This window comes from Punica granatum, chromosome 6, assembly GCF_007655135.1.
Source record: "Punica granatum isolate Tunisia-2019 chromosome 6, ASM765513v2, whole genome shotgun sequence".
NCBI classification, from domain to species: domain Eukaryota; kingdom Viridiplantae; phylum Streptophyta; class Magnoliopsida; order Myrtales; family Lythraceae; genus Punica; species Punica granatum.
Genome location: NC_045132.1, coordinates 24,453,081 through 24,472,354, shown reverse-complemented (window position 1 = coordinate 24,472,354; position 19,274 = coordinate 24,453,081). Strand labels below are relative to the sequence as shown.

Below are 19,274 nucleotides of genomic sequence, written 5' to 3'. Positions count from 1 at the left end.
TCCAAGCCGAAAATTTAGAAAGAAATAGATAAATGAGAGGAAATAAAACGATAGTCGAATTTATATCTTTTTGTCTTAAATAGAAGACAATGGCACTGCACCAAATTTCGTTTCTCGTCAATGCGCAAACGCAGTACTACTAATTCAAGTCTAACCCCATATGCGTAGAAAACGTTTTCGAGGATAAGACTCTCATAGCGGTCTGGTCAATTCTTTGAGTGTGTATATTGTGTCGAACGCTCCCGTCTAGGAAGGGTTTCACAGACAATGACATTGACCCGAGAAGGAAAAAAGGAACAAAGAGCGTAACATTTGATTAAGGCAAGTCGTCAACAACTTGTTGGACGGGACAGGGTTGGTATGTTTGGATTAAATTCCTACAACAACAGCTTGCATACTGAAAATCACAAAATTATTTATAGGAAGAATATATAGGACGTTGGAGATGGGAGGAGGTACTCGGGACGGTAGCACAACATGTTCTTAACACCAGGTCGGATATTTGTTATCAAAAAGTGACGTGCGAGAATTAGAAAGAAGACTTCTGCGTATGATTTTTCCGAACGGGTTTGGTCATGACACGGTTGGTCTTCGTATTGATGTTTCTCCCCGAAGTAAAACTTACTTATAGCACCATTGAAGTCTCCTGCCCATGCCATGACTTGGCTTCTCAATTATGACTATTGTTGAGAGTTGTGTGGTAATAGCTTGGGGGGATTTTTACTTAAAATGGCTCATGGTTTGTCTATTTTGTCAAATTTATCATATATATATTTTTTTTAAATCTATCACATGATTTACTTTTTGTATCAAATCTATCTCGGTGTTATCTTTTCCGTCAACATCTAACGGCCGTGCTGACGTGGCACGTTGAGAGATAGTGGGCCACACTTGTCACGTGGGCGCCACGTCAGCACGGCCGTTAGATGTCGACGAAAAAGATAACGCCGGGATAAATTTGATGCAAAAAGTAAACCATGTGATAGATTTGACAAAAAAAACATATGATAGATTTGACAAAACGGGTAAATCATTAGTCATTTTAGGTAAATACCCCTAGCTTAGGTATGCCTTGAGAAATAATGATGTATGTATATATTTCGACTGACCGACCAATTGGTAACCCAACTTATTCTCCAAGTTTAGCTATCGAAGTGCTTCGTTTTCCCTTGTTTCAGGATATATTTATTAGATTTTCTTTAGACTAAGGTTGCCTTTTGGTTTTTACTATTTCAAATGGACCAAAAAATTTCAAAATGAATCGATATTTAAAACGGAAGAGGAGTTTCCAAAGGGAAACTGATTTACGTTTATCATTAGAAAAAAAAAAAGTGTTTTCAAAGACGAAGACTAGTTTCGCCAAGAAAAAGAAAAAGGAGAAAAGACGGAGACTAGTTAAAGAATGCAATTCACATGCCATTGCACTCGACGTAGCACTCGATAGAAAAGCTATTTAAAAATAGGAATTCTAGGTTTGCAAGTCGCATTTGATATATCTGTCTATCTATCTATCTATCTATCTATCTATCTATCTATTATTATATAGGCAAATAAAAATAGTTTGTCTAATGTTCCTTCTTTGAATTACACCCTTCAAAAAATAGTGAAAGTAATTAATAGTCACTAGATTAATAATATGACTAGGTACAGTACTGCGCATTGCGTCGGCACTTTAAAAAATTAATAACATATAATTATTTGATATATATAATAATTTCTCGAGATCATGTTATATTTTTTTAGAAAAGATTTTTTAATATCCATTGAAAATTAAAAATACTTTCTTATTCTATAGAAATTTTTTAATATTCATTCCATTTTTAATATAAAATTAGTTGTTATTATTGTGTCAAAATTTAAATATTCAAATACATAAATATCTTTTTGAAAAAATTAATCATCCGAGTATTAGCGATTGGGGCTTCTACGATTCGTGCTACATTCAACCACGAGCTAAGAGTTACAAAATAGAGCTTCCACATCTCGCGCTTTAGCTTTTATATATTACTTGACGAAAGGGCCGTGAGTATGTGTGAGTTAGAGTTTTTTGACATAAAAGACAAACTGTATCGCAAAAGTTTATTTATGACTAAACTTGTCTATAAAGAAGTTAGTTTTATTGTTTTCTTCATTTGCAATTTTGGTAAAGTTTCTCTATTTACATAATAGTTTTTTCACTTTTACAGTAATGAGAGATTCCCCGATTCATAGAATAGTATGAGTTCTATATTGCCGTTATGAAGATAATGAAAGCATATGCCCATAATCAACGAATTTCTCTTTTTATATAAATATATACATATATATACAAAAGGCTCTTCGACTTTTGTAACCAAAAAACCTTGAAGTTCTATTAGTGAAGTAGCAAGATTATAACATACCATTTGTTGTGTTATGATTAGTAAAAATTTCAAAAGTTGTTCAATCAGGAACTATCTAAGTCTTATGCGGCATCACCCGATGAATTACTTTAACTTTTAAAATTGTATATGGATAATAGACGGTAATTGTTTATTTTTTGGGGTGAAGTTTCTTTTTTTTTAACCACCACTTTTCTATTTTTGCCGGGTTAACCATCCACTTTTCACCTGCATTCATTATTTTCTATCCACCATTCTCCCTCCCGGCTCTCTTGATGTTCAGATCTCCTCTTCATTCTCTCTTTACTCTATTCTATATAATAATTTCTTTATTTCTACTATTACTTCTATTAATTAAACTGTTGGCTTATAAAAAATCTTTTTTAGCTCTAAGAAAAATTTGTGAAAATTATGAAAATATAATTATAGTTTTCTTTGGAGACGTGAACAAATAAGAAAAATACAACAATTGTGCATAGCACGAGGTATGAGAAGTTCTTATAAAAATTAAAAATTATTTTGTTATGTATATATATTATTATTAGTAATATATATATTATTTAATTAATTTTCATTTTAATCAAGCGATCGATGATTCCTGCGTGTAGCACGTGTTACCATCTAGTATAAACATGATATTAAAACTAAGATGTTCTACTATGTATTGTATATGTATATGATTTATTGAAATTGAAACGATTTTTTTTAGTAGGATGCATATTGATATCTAGAAGTTTAGTGGTTCCGACTAATTTGGTTCAAGTCAAACTCGGCCCAGTTATAGATAACATTTTCCTAATCATGGAATTTCTTTATTTATAAAACTCAAATTTGAGACGTTATTTAAGATGAGTAAGTGTCAAATTAGTTGAACCGATAATTATAATTGGGATGATTTATGATATTTATTCCCTGATAAATTCTTCGAGAGAACATATTAACCAGTTGAATGGATAGATGGGAAGACTTGGACTGAAAAGAAGGGGATTATATATAATATTTTAGGGAATGGCATGAGAGGAAAGATTTGCTGCGGAAGCTGGCAATTGATAGCTGGATAGGATAATGAATGAATATATACCCACACACACAGATATATATATATGTATATATAGTACAAGTCAAACATACATATTACTCGCTCAGTGGTCGCTGACTTTGAGAAAGCGAGCGTGGGCGGGTGGGGGAAGACTGATCGATGGCACTTTTTACACAGTTTTCTATGGAACAGATCATCTTCATCATCTCCCTCGATCCTTTGCTTTGCTTTGAGTCGGACCCTCAGACTGACAGGGCGTCGGTGCTTAGAGAGAGACAGACAGAGTCTTCTCATTTAATACCATTCATTCATTAAACGCGCTTTTGGTTTAAAACTCAATTTAATTCAATTCCGACAGTAAACTTAAACTGGCCGACCGCACGCAACACAATGCAACTGCAAGACCGACCCGACCCGACCAATACAATACAATGCGTCGGTGCGCCACAGCTGTTCTCTGTGCTCTGCTCTGCTCTGCTCTGGCCGGTTAACAATCAACATCCATGACCGTCCTTCTGCCCTGCCCCGCCCCGCCGCGCCCCATAGAAATTGAATTGAATGCCGAAGAATAAAATCATATATATACATGTGACACGATCTCACTCAACAGTCTCTTTTGAGTCGGTGATGATTTAATGTGAGCGAGAAAAAAATTTGTGATAACTCCACTCGTTGGCTCGTGCCGTCTAAACAGGACTATTCCGATAATAACAAGAGGTGCATTTTTCGCAAAAGATTTTAAATGCGGTAGGTTTCATGAACATATATATATACACCGTGAACGAGCTAGATATATATATATATATATATATATATGAAACTCACACTTAGTTACAAATATTAGATAATTAGGCCGTGTAAATTTTGGATTTGCGTTATTACGTTGTCAAGTCATTATTATATGTTAGTCTGAATATTCACTTTCACTTGACAATATTGGGTCACGTCATTATTATGCCAGGGCGCCATTGGGGTCCGCCCTTAAATTAACAGTTACTAGTTACTACTCGAAAAATATATATCTGCAATGTTTCCAAAGTATATATCTAATCTTATATATCCGCCATTATATGTCGCACGTACGGTTGGTTGCACACCAGAGACAGCATAATTAGGAAAAGCATATTGTTAATTAGTTTACCATTGAAATTTTGATAGCTCTCAAAAATATAATTAATTAGCCGAGTTTTAACGGGTTTTGGAATATGAGATGGCAAAAACTTAAAATATATATATATATATATATAAATAAAGGGCACTTCTACTATAGTGTGTCTAAAGCAGGTCGGAAAGTGCATTCGGTTGATCTTAGCGTTATACAAATTCTTTTACTGCGGGGTGACAAATCATGGATTGCTGCTAGCTAGTAGGAAGAATTTGTTCTAGAGGTTATAATGAATATATAGTACATATACATCTCGTAATATATATATACATATATATTCATTATTCAAATATATATATATATATATATATAAGATTAAAAAAATGGAAATTGATTTTTATTACCAAATTTTGATCACTTTTCCTTCTCGATCTCTATGCACCACCTAATACCTGAAATTCCTATAACTCCGACAATTTAATGATATGATTTTTTTTGATAAATAGTGATATGATTAATTTTATCTTTAAATCAGAGCAAGGAGAACAGATTCCTTATTAATTAGGTTTATCCATCTTTGTTGACGATAATCAATAATAAAAATAAACATTAATTAACAGAGCGACGTGGCACTGGCAGTAGCTCGGAAGCACGTGGGCCCACTACGAGGGTGCAGCTGGGTTGCCTCCCCAAGCCGTCGGTGAGGAGCATAGCATGTTCATGGAAGCATCGTCCTTGTTCTTCCCCAGTTTTGCACCGGCCCCGGTCTCATGGGTTTATGGCCACGTCATACGTGCGTACGGTGCGAGTACTAGCTAGGACAGAGATCTGGAAATGACAGTTGGAAATGACCAGGTACGGTCTGTGGTCTGACTACCATCTTCCTCCCTCCCCATAACTTAAGGAAATTTATTCAGTCTTGAGGCAAAATCAATACAGTTGAATATAGTCGACTGAAAATATAACTTAGCTGACTGCATTTTATTTCAACCGATTATGTTCATTTTACAATCGACTATATTCAATTGGACCGATTCCGGTTCGGGACTGATTAAGCTTTCATAACTTAATTACAGAGAGATTTGGGTGCTGATTTTTGTGTGATCATTGAAGGCCCCGGAATAAATGGTAATGGTTGGGACGAGGTTTTGTGAGAGCCTCTCTCGTGATCTAGTTTGTGTAACGTGGAACATGTTCTGACAAGTTTTAAAATATGGACAACAAAAACGAAAGAAAAACATGGAACATGCTGTCTCCTGGACGGTCCCCGGTTAAATTATGGCTATTAATTGTTGATCCAGTAGGCACTAATAATTAATATAAGGTTTAGAATTCATCAAAAGTATTATATAAGGTTTACCTATAGGGTCCATATATTTTATGAAGAGGTTTTTTAGTCGATTAGATTTAGATTTAGGTCAGAGAGCTAATTTACGGGGGAGCTACGGCTGGTGATGAAAATCATGAACTTGCTCTCGGGGCTTTAGCTGAACATTGCTTAGTGCACTGTTCTCTCTCCTAAAAAGAGAGGGAAAAAAAGGCTTTTAACCAATAGATAGATCCTCTAATTAAGGCAAACTATATAGAAAAAAATAAAGAATAATTAATTGCTAAAAATTAATCTTTCTTATCAAAAAGATTGTAGTGCAGTGGAGTCTGTCATCGCCTGTTGATTTCGAGGTCACAAGTTCGATATCTAGTGAAACTACACATACTCATTTATTAGTTATTTAATATTTATCTTTCATTATACTAGGCGAGCCTTTGGTCTCTTTTATAATGACAGTTGGAAATCCAAGGCTCTTGTCAAACACACAGATTCGTGCCTCTTGTGGGCATCTATCACCTCTATTTTCTTTAAGGCAAGTTATCGCAAAAATTAGAGGTGATAGATGCCCACAAGAGGCACGAACCTTTGTGTTCGACAAATTCAGATTTTCGTACATTATTTTCATTTATGGTTAGTTTTTAATGAAAATTTTGGTTATTTTTTGTTAGATTAAAGAGAGATGTGTTTTATCAAAAGAGGGTTTAGCACAACACACACGCCTTCATAGTAACCAAGATATTTAAAGTTCAATATCAAATGGTATTATCCGTACCCATTTATTAGTTATTATAATTTTTATTTTATTGTATTAGTCGAGATTCACGAGCCTCCCTTATAATCCAAAGAAAAAAAAGATGTGTTTAGCTAATGTTCGGTGATAAGTAATTGGATTTTACATATACAAGTAAATCAAATTAAACTTCATATATAGTTTCAGTAGTATTCGGAAATCCAATGGATTCCAACTAATTCAATTCTAGTTAGATTGACACTAAATGGTAAAACTCTCTTAATTAATAATTTTTTCCATTCACAATAATTAAACTTCAGATATTAACCTACCCTTGAAGTTAATGATAAATGATTATTTTAACCCAAAAAGATGATAAACAATAATCAAAAATACAAAAGGCAAAGAACTGATTTAATTAAGCGGTGACTGATCGATCCAGCTTGTCCAATAATGTCGAGAAAACCGAAGGGAAACTGAAGCCTTGATCTGAATTAATTGTTGAAGACTCGATGTCACATGTACGTTTAAGACATGTATTATGTATGTGTACGTAATATAGCAAAAGGTCGTACGTACGGTCTACAGTCAAACCCGTACGGGAGTGGTGGTGATTAATTATTCGAACACAGTCTGCATGGAAATCGATGACATCGTTGGATGTCAACCATCGACTTTTCGCTGTATATGCGACTTTCCGACGCATGCACAGATTCCCATGCATGCTTGTTTGATTGATCTCTTCTCTGTACGTAGGAGACCCACACTTCTTCCTTTTTCCTTTGTTCCCTTGGTCGGTATTCTCGGCTACGCGCTATTTGAATTTTATTACGTGACACACACACACACACACACACACGTATATATATATATATATATATAGAAGTTCTGTAACTCACCTTTTCATAATATTTCTATATACATATATATATGTGCATGTGTGTGTGTATATCCTTGTAAAAAGTGATGATAAAGATGTCCATTTGACAAATCATGTTCATACATACATATACCCATTATTAAACTGGATAAAAGAAAATAATATTTGGTTGGTGCACTTTATTTTTGAAATCCAAATGTAAGACCACACGAGAGACCTCTATTATTTTTCATACGCACTTTTTGAAAGAGGCATTCTTCCCAACCATATATTTTCATATTTGGCGGTGTCAAATCATCGTTTCACATGAGATTCTTTAATATTAAATTTTGAAAGTTGCTTTTGCAACTCAATTTGCATTGGGGGCGAAAAAAGAAAAAGAAAATGCTCTTTTAGGATAACGTGCATTCATAGATTTTATCCTACCAGAATTTTGAAAGTAATTTTGCGATTTTTTATCATACCTTGTTTACCTTATCGTCTCGCCTGTCGAGTCATGGTTGATGATGATTTTTCCTTTATTTTTCTGAGTTTTATTAACCGTTTGATCTGAATTAATCCTTTAATTAAAGTTACCGATAATCCAAGTTTGTTGATGAAATAATACATATATATAAACCACATGGCAACATATATGAAGAGAAAAGATCAATGATCAGTATAATAACGAAAAATTTCATCAAATTGTTCTTATTGTTACCGACTTGTGATGATTCATAATTTTATGATAGTAGCTGCAAGGTGTTACAATATTAGGGTTAGTTTCACCATACAACGCGATACTTTAAAATTTTTCACCGCATAACATTTATCGTGTTATGCAATGAAATTTTTTTAAAATATCATGTAATTTGGTGAAATTATGACGATATATGCCACGTAATGAAAATTTTTAAAATATCGTATTTTACGGTGAAATTAACCCTACAATATTATTCCTATAATCTTATACCAGCCAAATACATCTATTTGGGAGAACTCATAATTATATGACTCAAATGTGAAATTCCGGACATGTCAACACTGGCAGTTTACTCCATGCATATGCCGCCGTCCATTTTCTCTCTCTCTTTTTTTTTTCCATATTCAATTGAAATTTAATCCATTAAAGAATTAAAGACATAAATATATTCGGTTATGAATTTGAAGAGGGTCGTGGCACTTCTACTTTACCTGATGGCCGGATACGGTAAGTAAAGTCTCATTACTGTTAGATGGGACCTCCCTCATAGCAGTAGGCAGCCATGGATGCGAGAGTGATAAATCTTTCTTTGCGGTTTTAATAGGTCAATAAAAAAAATTTGACCCTGCTGGCTCGTCTCGATGGATTATTAATTTGTAACTGTTTTTTCCCTCTCCTTTGGTGTTTCTGATGATATATTTGTAAGGTCAATTATACCCTCAATTTGCCCACTGTTTATTAATTATCGTGCTTTGTTGGATTTAAAAATAAAATTGTACTCCACTCCATTCCACGTTATTCTTCCATCAATACAACGACACAATCTTTATTTATTTTATCTTTTTTTCAATTTAATTATAAATTCTCATACATACTTTTTCTTAATTATAATTATAACTAATTTTTAATTCCAAATTCTTCTAATCATTCATTGCTCTTTTAAATTTTTTTTTCCAATTTTATAATAAATCCTTTCACATATTTTTCTTAACAATTATTACAATTAATTTTTTTAATAATAAATTTTTAACTATTTTGTCTTCATCTATTAAAGTGGAGTAAAGTTATAACTCTAAAATGTTTCTCAATCCAATGACATGGACAGATAGTCTAATATTTTGACAAACGAGGGAACTTTTTGGCTTTTGGTAATAGACAAAGTCCTATTGATATTTGATCGGGGAACCAAAGTGCAATGTTTTTCAACTACGGACTTATTATGTTCTGTGGAATTTGAAACATTAAAAAAATACCAAAAAGAAAAAATGTTCAAGAAATTTAATGTTTTTATTATCCCCATCCAATCAGTGTCCAGATCATACGGTGGGTCAGTCCCCCATGATTTTGCATGGAAGTTTCCCCGACTTGAATCTTCGAATTCGATTTTTTTTTTTATAAATGAGATTTAAGACCTAATATAATGAAAGAAAAATTCTAAATAACTAATGGCACGGGTAGTTTCACTAGGTGTCGAATTTGCGACTTCTAGATTTACAGGTGAGAGCGTGTACCACTGCGCTACACCTTTTTTATTCAATTTCAAATCTTTAGTTGGTTTAAATTTGAGTTGTAAAGGAACGTTTTTTAGTGAACATTAATTGTTTTTTTCCTTATAGAAACATAATATAGTATATTCTTCTTGCTTTTCTATTTCATATGTTCATTTTCTTTATATCTCCTCGCTTTTCTTCTTATAAAACTCAAAAATGTACAAAAAAGAAAAAAAGAAAAAGAACCGCTTCTGACATGTCAAATAAGTTTGTCAAATTACATTTTTTGGGCGGAGGAATTGTTTTTGCCTTGGCAAAATCTACTAAAAATGTCGACGATTTTGGGTGTAAGAAAATTTTTTCCCCGTTGTCGCATAAAATTGAGATTATTTCCCGAAATATTGCCAGCGAAAAGCTTGGAATCTATGAACAAGTCAATCTGGATTGAGTATCGACATAACTGAAAATGAACCACAAGCGTGTAAAATCCTGCAGAGCCAGGGAAAAAAAAAGCACTAAGACAAAGTACTAGTAGTTTATTCCCTTTATTTTTTGTATTCATCATTATTATTATTTTTATTTTGTTAATATTTGTTTGGGCTGTCAAACTGACTTTTTTTGGTTCCATGTACATAGCATGAACACGGGTTTATGTTTGTTTTTAGAAAAGAAGTAAGGAGGTTTCATTTTTTTCTAATCTCTTGAATGAACTGCTCATGTTAGTTGAGCTTTCCCTCATTTCACAGTTTTTCAAACATCAAACTAATGGAGAAAAGAGTATAAAGAAGGTGAATCAAGTTATATATACGTCGCCGGTAACACTAATTTGGCCTAGTCGACTTTGTGAGCTCATGCATGATAAAAGAAAAGTAAGTCGCTTATCCACTTGATTCAGATTGAAGTTTGAAATAGTCGATGCTACGTTTACCAGTCATGAATCCCGAAACATCTTTCTGATTTCCGTCGAGGGGCATAAGATTTAGTCAATCCTGAGATTTTGAGCTATTATGATGTGTCAATTTATTCGATTGTAGGTTTCTTATGGTATTAGCTAAACCAAATTATTCCTCAATTTTACTTAGGGAGAGCTCCTAAAGCGACTATGTTTTTGGCGGTGCACTAACAATGGGATAAAAAAATTAAAGCGAACTCGACGGTTGAATTGGTCACTTGAAGCAATACCTTATTTGACCATAGAATTTCTCTTGATTGTGTCCCAATTGCACTCCGTCCATCCGACCATAAACTTTTGCTTGTTTGAACCCACAAAAAGGGCAAGAAAAGAGCGGCAAGGTGCTATTGCTGCTTTTTCGATAGGATCCATTATTATCGATGAATTCTGACGTCATCTCGCTACGTAAAAGTGAGAAAACACCTATTAAATTAGTGATGAATAGAACGATAAGTATTAATTACACTATTAATCGCTAAAATTTTATCAATTTTGATAATTTCATTAATCTTCTTCTCGCTATATTCTTATAAAATAGAATCATTTAAGATTTTCTCGTATTCACCCCAGTCCACGACCCGTACCACGTGGTAGGAAAATCTGTTTTCTCTCCGTCCGTGTCCCCTATCCCCTGTTTATATATTTGCCAACCGGAGGACGAGGAAGGACACTCAAACTTTACTTCCATCTTTGAATAGCTCAACCTCTAGGATTTATATCATCTAATATATTCTACACAGCACCAACTAACTCCACCTCCACCTCCATTTTCTTCCCCAAGGGCTTCACCCTCAACGCAGAAAGAAACCCAGAAGAAGAACAGCTCAAGCTCAAGCTCAAAGGTAATGCTTTTGATTCTGTCAATGAGCTGCAGAAATGGCACGAGCATACGATGTTCCATTTGATTCTCTCAAAAGGGTCAAGTGGGTTTTCCTTTTCTTGGCTCCTTTCCCTTTCAGCTGTCGGGAACATTCCCCTGCTTGATTGTCTTGGCCCGCCAGATCTATGATACTCTGTTCTGGGAGCTGAGCATTCTCATCCTGATGAATATTGCTTCAAATCCAGCAATGTCATGTACCCTTCGTCTTGTCTTGTGGGTTTGGATTTTTTGGGAGGACCGGTCGGCGGTCAACATGGATCCATAATTACCTCAATCGATTCTTCCTGGGAAATTTCTTTTTCATCTGCTGAAATCATGAAAACGTTCTTGAAGTAGCCTATGGTAGGCCATCTTTGTATAAGCACTCTACTTTCCTGGAATATTGACTGCTTCAACAGTGTCTTTGACTGGTTCCGCTAATGGACATTTATACAATGTTTGAAAGCCATATGTTGTTTCTGACATGTTTTAATCATTTCTGGTACTGATTTCTCCTCACTTGTTGATTTCTTCAACAGGAATTCTGTTGGCAAATGGGAATTTCTGTTTCCTGCCCATTTTCAGACTCGGGCGACCTGGAAAAAGGGATCGAATCGATCATCGTTAGGTCGATAAGTTTCGGTAAGGATGAGGCCAAGACTGTCGCCCGATCCATCAGTTTCAATGGCAGAGATTCGGATCCCACGATCGTGAAATCATTAGGTTCAGGAAAGATGATAATAGAGGGATCGATCAGTTTTAAACGAAGAGAGTTGGGGACGTTGATTTCGATAACGGCTCCTTCAGTGGATGACGAGGAGAAGGAAACTGTGTTATCGGATAGTCCTAAATCAGAAGAGAGTGATATTCAATCCCCGATTCCTAAAACTTTTTCCGGGATATCTCAAGAACTGCCGCCACTAGACCGGAGCAGTCCCAAACATGAGGCTGCAACAAAACTGCAGAAAGTTTATAAAAGCTTCCGAACAAGAAGAAAACTCGCGGACTGTGCGGTACTTGTTGCGCAAAGCTGGTATTCCTGTCTACTCTATGCTAATAGTAACTTGCTAGCTGTAAAAATTGGTAAATTCCGGGATAATTAAGCTATTTTCGTGATTCTCACAGGTGGAAGGTATTGGACTCGGTAGAGCTTAAGCGGAGCTCTGTATCTTTCTTTGACATCGAGAAGCATGAAACAGCTATTTCGCGATGGTCACGAGCAAGGACCAGGGCAGCTAAAGTAAGTTCATTAATCTTTTGATATCTCTAGCCTTTGGCTTCTAATATTGTGGAGTTTGATCATCTTTTTTGCTTTTACAGGTTGGAAAAGGTTTGTTGAAGAACGATAAAGCTCGAAAACTTGCATTGCAGCACTGGCTTGAGGCTGTAAGTTCCCCCACAAGATGATGAAATTAGATAAAACCCGATCTTTTCTCCCCCGTCCTTAATGACTGCAACTGATTTCAATATCGTTTTTTCGGTCTTGTCCAGATCGACCCACGTCATCGATACGGCCATAATCTTCACTTTTACTACGATAAATGGCTCCACTGTCAGAGTAAAGAGCCCTTCTTCTACTGGTACGAAGCTGCTACCCACAAATGTTGCCTTTTTAACATGATTTTTCTTTCATTGTTCGGATCTTAAAGGATTTGCCTCGAACTTCTAGGTTGGATATAGGCGAAGGGAAAGAGGCGAGCCTTGAAAAGTGCCCGAGATCGAAACTTCAGCAGCAGTGCATCAAATATCTCGGTCCAGTAAGTCCCATTCATCTTTTGATAATCTTTCTTGGAACTTTCAGTAATTCACCTCTGATTTGCTGACTCATATTTTTCTGTGTTCACTCAGATGGAGAGGAAGGCATATGAAGTTGCCGTGGTGGACGGGAAGTTCTTCTACAAACAGTCAGGCGAGATTCTCCATACCCTGGGAGAATCCGAGGACACAAAATGGATTTTTGTCCTGAGCACTTCGAAGAGTCTTTATGTTGGGAAGAAGAGGAAGGGAACCTTCCAACACTCGAGCTTTTTAGCTGGAGGAGCCACCTCTGCGGCTGGCCGGTTGGTTGTTGAGCATGGCACTTTAAAGGTACAGCTCGAAACAGGAGATCACATCAACTTTCCTAAATGCAAAATGATAATAAAAATGCAACAAGAGTGTGCTTCTCTGGGCATCATTTTTACTGAAGCATCCTGTTTAATCTTTGCAGGCAGTTTGGCCCCACAGCGGACATTATCGGCCCACCGAAGAGAACTTCCGGGACTTTATTTCGTTTCTCGAAGAGAACAATGTAGATATCTCAAATGTGAAGGTAAGATCAAAGTTAATGGACGGAGCTTAGCTTTTAATAGGAACATGAGCTAGAAGATCATTCGCTGAGATTTATAATAGCACTGAACGGTTTTCTGTTATTGTGTCTCAGATGAGCGCAATGGATGACGAAGAAGGTTTGCCAAGCAGACAGAGAAGCAGCGTGCATATAAGAAGCAACTCAAACGAAGAGGACTATGTCCAAAAGGCGAACAATGTGGAGACTGAAGAGGTCCGCATCACGGGCCTCACAAAAGAGGAGCCGGATGCAAGAGAGACTGCTTCGGTCGCATTGGCATCGCACAGGTTGAGGAAGGGGGACAGCTTGAGCAGAAACCTGGCCAGGCTTGAAATATCTGGAAAGGTAGATCTGCTCAAGAGCTTTTCCTCCGAAGACAATCTTTCTGGAGAGACCAAGGTCGACCACACTCAAGCGGAACCATCTGCTGCAAAAAAGGCCATCACCTCACAGAAGTCGTTCCAACTGGGAAAGCAGCTGTCCTGCAAATGGACAACCGGGGCAGGGCCGCGCATTGGCTGCGTAAGGAACTATCCTCCAGAGATCCAGTGCCGAGCCCTGGAGCACGTGAACTTGTCCCCAAGAAGTTTGGAGTATCCGAGGTCATTTTTTTCTCCTCGGACTCCTAGCGGACTAAGCTAGTGAAAACAGAAACTGGCAACAGCCCTAGGCCTGTCGGAAGGAGCATTCTCTAAACCCGAATATGCTGAAGAGCAATCCATTAACATCAGCAGTCTAGCGGTTAACTTCATAGATCAAAAATTGGTTTATTGATTCTTTCATGTGAATACAGCAAAAGAAGATTATAGGTGGATTCGATTTTTTACGACAAGAATATGACAACGAAACATGGGAAAGACTGCAGATAGGAATTTTTTGCCATTATTTTTTTCTTCAGTAGTTCTTTGCCATTATTTTCATTTCAATCAAAGAAAACTTTTTTTTTCCCTCCTTTTGTCCTTGGAAATTGATTTCACTTGTACATTGAAATAGAAATGTCATCGTTATGAACTTTTCTCAGTTCTTCAAGTTATGTTTTCAGTACAAAGGAATGGCTTCTTCTTGGAGATGGATGGATCTCTTTTTGTTACATTCGTGGGCCTCATGGGCCTACAGGCCCATAATATATTTTTTGTTCTAAAATTACAGATACCAAAATAGCGCAAAAAATGAAATAAAATAAAAATATAATCACAAACAACTGAAAAGATGATGGCGTAACCACCAACACGGTGGTCTAGTGATTAAGTATCAAGCACTCTATTTGAACATCACGATTTCGAACCTCACTGAAGACGTAGAGCTCGCCACTATGTGAGTGTATTATGAGATGGTAGTGGTCGGCTCATAATGCTTAATTCAGTGAACTTTGAACATAATTCACTACTGTGTTGGTGGGGCTGCAGTGACCAAATTGGGCTAAAGTCTCAGCGAGCTATGGCGAAAGGAACATTTCGTGGCAGTTAGACTCCTTTCGTTGGGGCAACCACAGAGGGCTAATAACCCGACCTAATATTTTATTCACCAAAAAAAAGAAAAGATGATGGTGCAGTGGGAATTGCGCCGTACAATGACATTCATTAGCAATTACGGTGTTGAAAACCACTGAAAGTGTGTGCATAGATGAGTAAGAACTAATCATAATGCTTATAAGTGAGAATGTGAGCCTATAGTGAGGTCAGTTTTCCACATTCATATATCTTAATTGAGAGTTTCATATTTAAGTATATGAATAATACTTATAAAATATTTGCTCTATAATTAAAACTGTGTTGGAATAAGGATTAATTGGAGGAGAATATATTCTCACTGATAAAAATTGACGAGACGCAATAAATATCATTTCGGATTCACAAAAAATTTATTTTATTTTCAAATTAATTGAAGCCATGCAAACACATTATCTCAAGCTTCCTAATTCCAAATAAATCATCATATTATTATTTTTATTGTTAGTGTTATTATTATTAATACACATCCATGAAAATAACAAATTAATTAAAATAATAATAATCTCTGAAAAAACCGTGGCCTCAGGTTTCATCTTTGCTTCGATCCGTCTGCTCCAAAGCTTTGGAGTTTGGACATGCACGTCACCCGCCCATTGCTCTCTCTCTCTCTCTCTTTCGCTCCGTGCTCTGATCTCTAAAGACCGACGAGACTACCAGTCCGTCACCAGCCATGGAAGCTCTCAGAGCTTCCTTCTCTCCTTCTCTTCACCACCTCCACCCGCAAACAACCCGCCACCAAATTACCCAACTGACTCTCCCCTCCTTCCCTTCCCTCAGACCCACCCGACCAGCCCCCAAGCCGTCCAGGCTCTGCACTGCTCTCTCATCCTCCGCCATTGAGACATCCCCTCCAGCTCCGGAGCTGGAGACATCCAGGGATGCCGAGAAGTTCGACTGGTACGCGCAGTGGTACCCGGTCATGCCGGTCTGCGACCTCGACAAGCGGCGGCCCCACGCGAAGCGGGTGCTGGGCATTGACGTCGTTGTGTGGTGGGACCGCAACGAGGCCGCATGGAAGGTCATGGATGACAGGTGCTCCCACCGCCTCGCCCCGCTGTCGGAGGGCAGGATAGACCAGTGGGGCAGGCTGCAGTGCGTCTACCACGGCTGGTGCTTCGACGGCTCCGGCGACTGCAAGCTCATCCCTCAGGCTCCCCGCGATGGCCCTCCGGTGATCAAATCAAACTCTTGCATATATTGCTGGCTTTATCATCGTGATATTTCCAGGATAGTTGCATCATTTGCCTGCTAGCCGATCGGATCGAAAACTGAGTACAATGGCATTCGGTTTCTAAGAATTTCCGATGGCCGATGGATTAGTCAAAATTCTAATCTATCTTCAGCAAATTGCGTTAGCTTTTGCCTAATAAATTCGTAACTTTTGTAACTGTGCAGGTTCATACATTCAAGCAAGCTTGTGTTGCCGTCTATCCGAGCACCGTGCAGCATGACATTGTTTGGTTTTGGCCTAATTCGGACCCGCAGTACAAAGATATCATCACGAAGAAGAAGCCCCCATCTATCAAGGAACTGGAGGACCCGTCGTTCACCAAGGCAATGGGAAATAGAGACATCCCTTATGGGTATGAAGAAACTTTCTCACCAACCATTGTTGTCGTCCGACTTCGGAATTGCTTGTTTTAAAGTTAAATTTAATATGAATGATACTCGTGACAATAATGCCAGGGAAGTTGCCATTTTTTGTGAAGTTTGAGGAATTATGTCACATGCTTTTAGAGTTCAATATTTATGCTTGGATATAGGCTTTGCGTGCTTGAATTTTGTGTTCACGAGTATAACCTGAATCATACATCTTCAGGTACGAGGTGTTGATTGAAAACCTCATGGATCCTGCCCACGTACCTTATGCACACCACGGGATAATGGGAGGCCAAACACCCAGAAAAAGATAAGAAACTTATCAGCATCTTGTCAGTTCACGTTGCAATATCTAAGACCTGTGTAATTCATGTGAAGCTTTTGTGCTGTTTTTCACAGAGAAAGTCGATAGAGAAGGAGGAAGGCCACTTGAATTAAGCATCAAAAAGTTGGACATAAACGGTTTTGTAGCTAAGCAGGAATGGGGAACCAGCAGGTTTCTTCCCCCTTGTATATTCTATGCCAATTCTGATCCTTTCATAGATCCTGGTAATGGGTCAGCATCATCAGCCGAGATGCAAAAGGTAAAGCATTAGGATAATTGATTGTGGACAATCTGAGTTTTGTTAAAACTCTTACGTTCATTCACACTACTACTCTGGCCAATGCAGGCACCATCATCACCTTTGGGACCAAACCGGAAATTGGCTTTGATTTTCATCTGTATCCCTGTTAGCCCTGGAAAGAGCAGGTTGATATGGGTTTTCCCGAGAAATTTTGGGGTCTGGATGGATCGTGTTGTTCCTCGGTGGATTTTCCACATCGGACAAAACCTGATCCTGGATTCAGATTTATATCTTCTTCATGTTGAGGTGATTTTCTATCGTGAAAATGTTTGTGCGGTATCTCGCAAGCTATGGTATTTAGTAATATGGCTAGAACCAATCGATGTATTATTGTAGTGTCTTTTTTCTATTTATGAGCTGATTCTTCCCAAGTAAGATAACTCAACTAGTCGCTGGAATTTGGAATCGGACAGGAAGAAGAACTTCAGGCTTATTCTCATCTCTTCTCTTCCTATACAGGAACACAAGATAATGGAGGTCGGGTCTTCCAATTGGCAGAAGGCATGTTTCGTACCTACAAAATCAGACGCTCTCGTGGTTGGCTTCAGAAAATGGTTAAACAAGTATGCTGGTGGTCAAGTCGATTGGAGAGGCAAGTTCAGTGGGGCACTTCCCCCTACTCCTCCACGAGAGCGGCTGATGGACAGGTAACTCTTCCACCATTACTCGTTGAGCTCGACTTCCATTGCGTGAAGTGAAAGTGTGGTTTCTTGCTTGAAAGCACATTATCTGTCCACCTGTCTGCATTCGTAATATTTCGGGAAAATCTCACTTGACGAACTTCAGGCATTTCAAAATTCCTGCAAATGTTGTATATTCACTTGCAGTGATGCTACTGTTTCACTGCAGGTACTGGTCCCATGTGGTGAACTGCAGCAGCTGCAATACTGCATACAAGGGCCTCAACGCGCTCGAGGTTGCGCTGCAGATAGCTTCCGTTGCTTTGCTTGGGATTCTTGCTGCGACCAAGCAGAGTGCCGCCTCAGCAATTAGGAGAAACACAGTCCTCGTAATGGCAGTGCTATGTTTCGCAGCGTCAAGGTGGTTGGCTCATTTCATCTACAAGAAATTCCGGTACCACGACTATGACCATGCCTTCCGCTGAAAATCATTCGGTATCTGGCCGAGCCGGAACGTTGCAATTGGAAATAGCAGATCGTACTAGACCGATGCCTGAGCTCCTATGATACAGCTTCAAAGGCCCATTATAATTGAAAGAGTTTCGATATAAAACGCTATTAAAGCCCAATTCATGGTTCTGTTCAGTGGTCTCTATCAGCCCAACTGAAAGCTGATAGTTCCAAACCGACACGACAGTCGACCCCCCTTATTAGGATATTATATATTTTTCTTTATTTATTGTTAGTTTTGTGTGAAGTTTATTAATCAACCTAGTGTCGTATATGTTCGTTTGCGTTGCGTGTTTCAATAATATTCGAACGACTATTATCCATATAAATCCGACAGCAAAAAATTCCATCGATCCATTTCAAATGTAAGGCGATTTTACATCCTAATTCTCTACGAAACGTGTGGTGTATTAACAGAGAAAAATATTTTCGTGAACTTCAATTGGGAAAAAAAAGGTTTTATTGAAAATTAATATTAATTAAAGAATTATTATTTTTATCATTAACTTAAAATGAAAAGAAACCGATATTTAATTAAGAAGCTTCCATCACACTGCTGACGAGGCAGCAGAGCGACCGCTAGCATCCCGATCCAGACACCGTGTGAAACATTGCCCACACCGGGTGTACACACAATCCTAGTTTGCGTGAG

General features: G+C 37.6%; 2 protein-coding genes across 2 annotated transcripts; both read left to right on the top strand.

Annotated features, from left to right (window-relative positions):
- The first annotated feature begins 11,169 nt into the window (after positions 1 to 11,169).
- On the top strand, positions 11,170 to 14,776 carry LOC116209957 (IQ domain-containing protein IQM2-like). The gene is made up of 10 exons (XM_031543726.1): positions 11,170 to 11,410; positions 11,528 to 11,790; positions 11,967 to 12,460; positions 12,553 to 12,667; positions 12,748 to 12,813; positions 12,919 to 13,007; positions 13,097 to 13,184; positions 13,276 to 13,515; positions 13,637 to 13,738; positions 13,850 to 14,776. Exons 2-10 carry the CDS (start codon positions 11,788 to 11,790, stop codon positions 14,396 to 14,398), a joined length of 1,746 nt encoding a protein of 581 aa, XP_031399586.1. The 5' UTR covers positions 11,170 to 11,410; positions 11,528 to 11,787; the 3' UTR covers positions 14,399 to 14,776.
- Positions 14,777 to 15,825: 1,049 nt separating this feature from the next.
- LOC116211830 (protochlorophyllide-dependent translocon component 52, chloroplastic) lies at positions 15,826 to 18,951 on the top strand. The gene is made up of 7 exons (XM_031546358.1): positions 15,826 to 16,438; positions 16,663 to 16,850; positions 17,087 to 17,176; positions 17,264 to 17,450; positions 17,538 to 17,738; positions 17,952 to 18,139; positions 18,342 to 18,951. The coding sequence occupies exons 1-7, from the start codon at positions 15,938 to 15,940 to the stop codon at positions 18,595 to 18,597; spliced, it is 1,611 nt and encodes a 536-aa protein (XP_031402218.1). The 5' UTR covers positions 15,826 to 15,937; the 3' UTR covers positions 18,598 to 18,951.
- Positions 18,952 to 19,274: the final 323 nt, after the last annotated feature.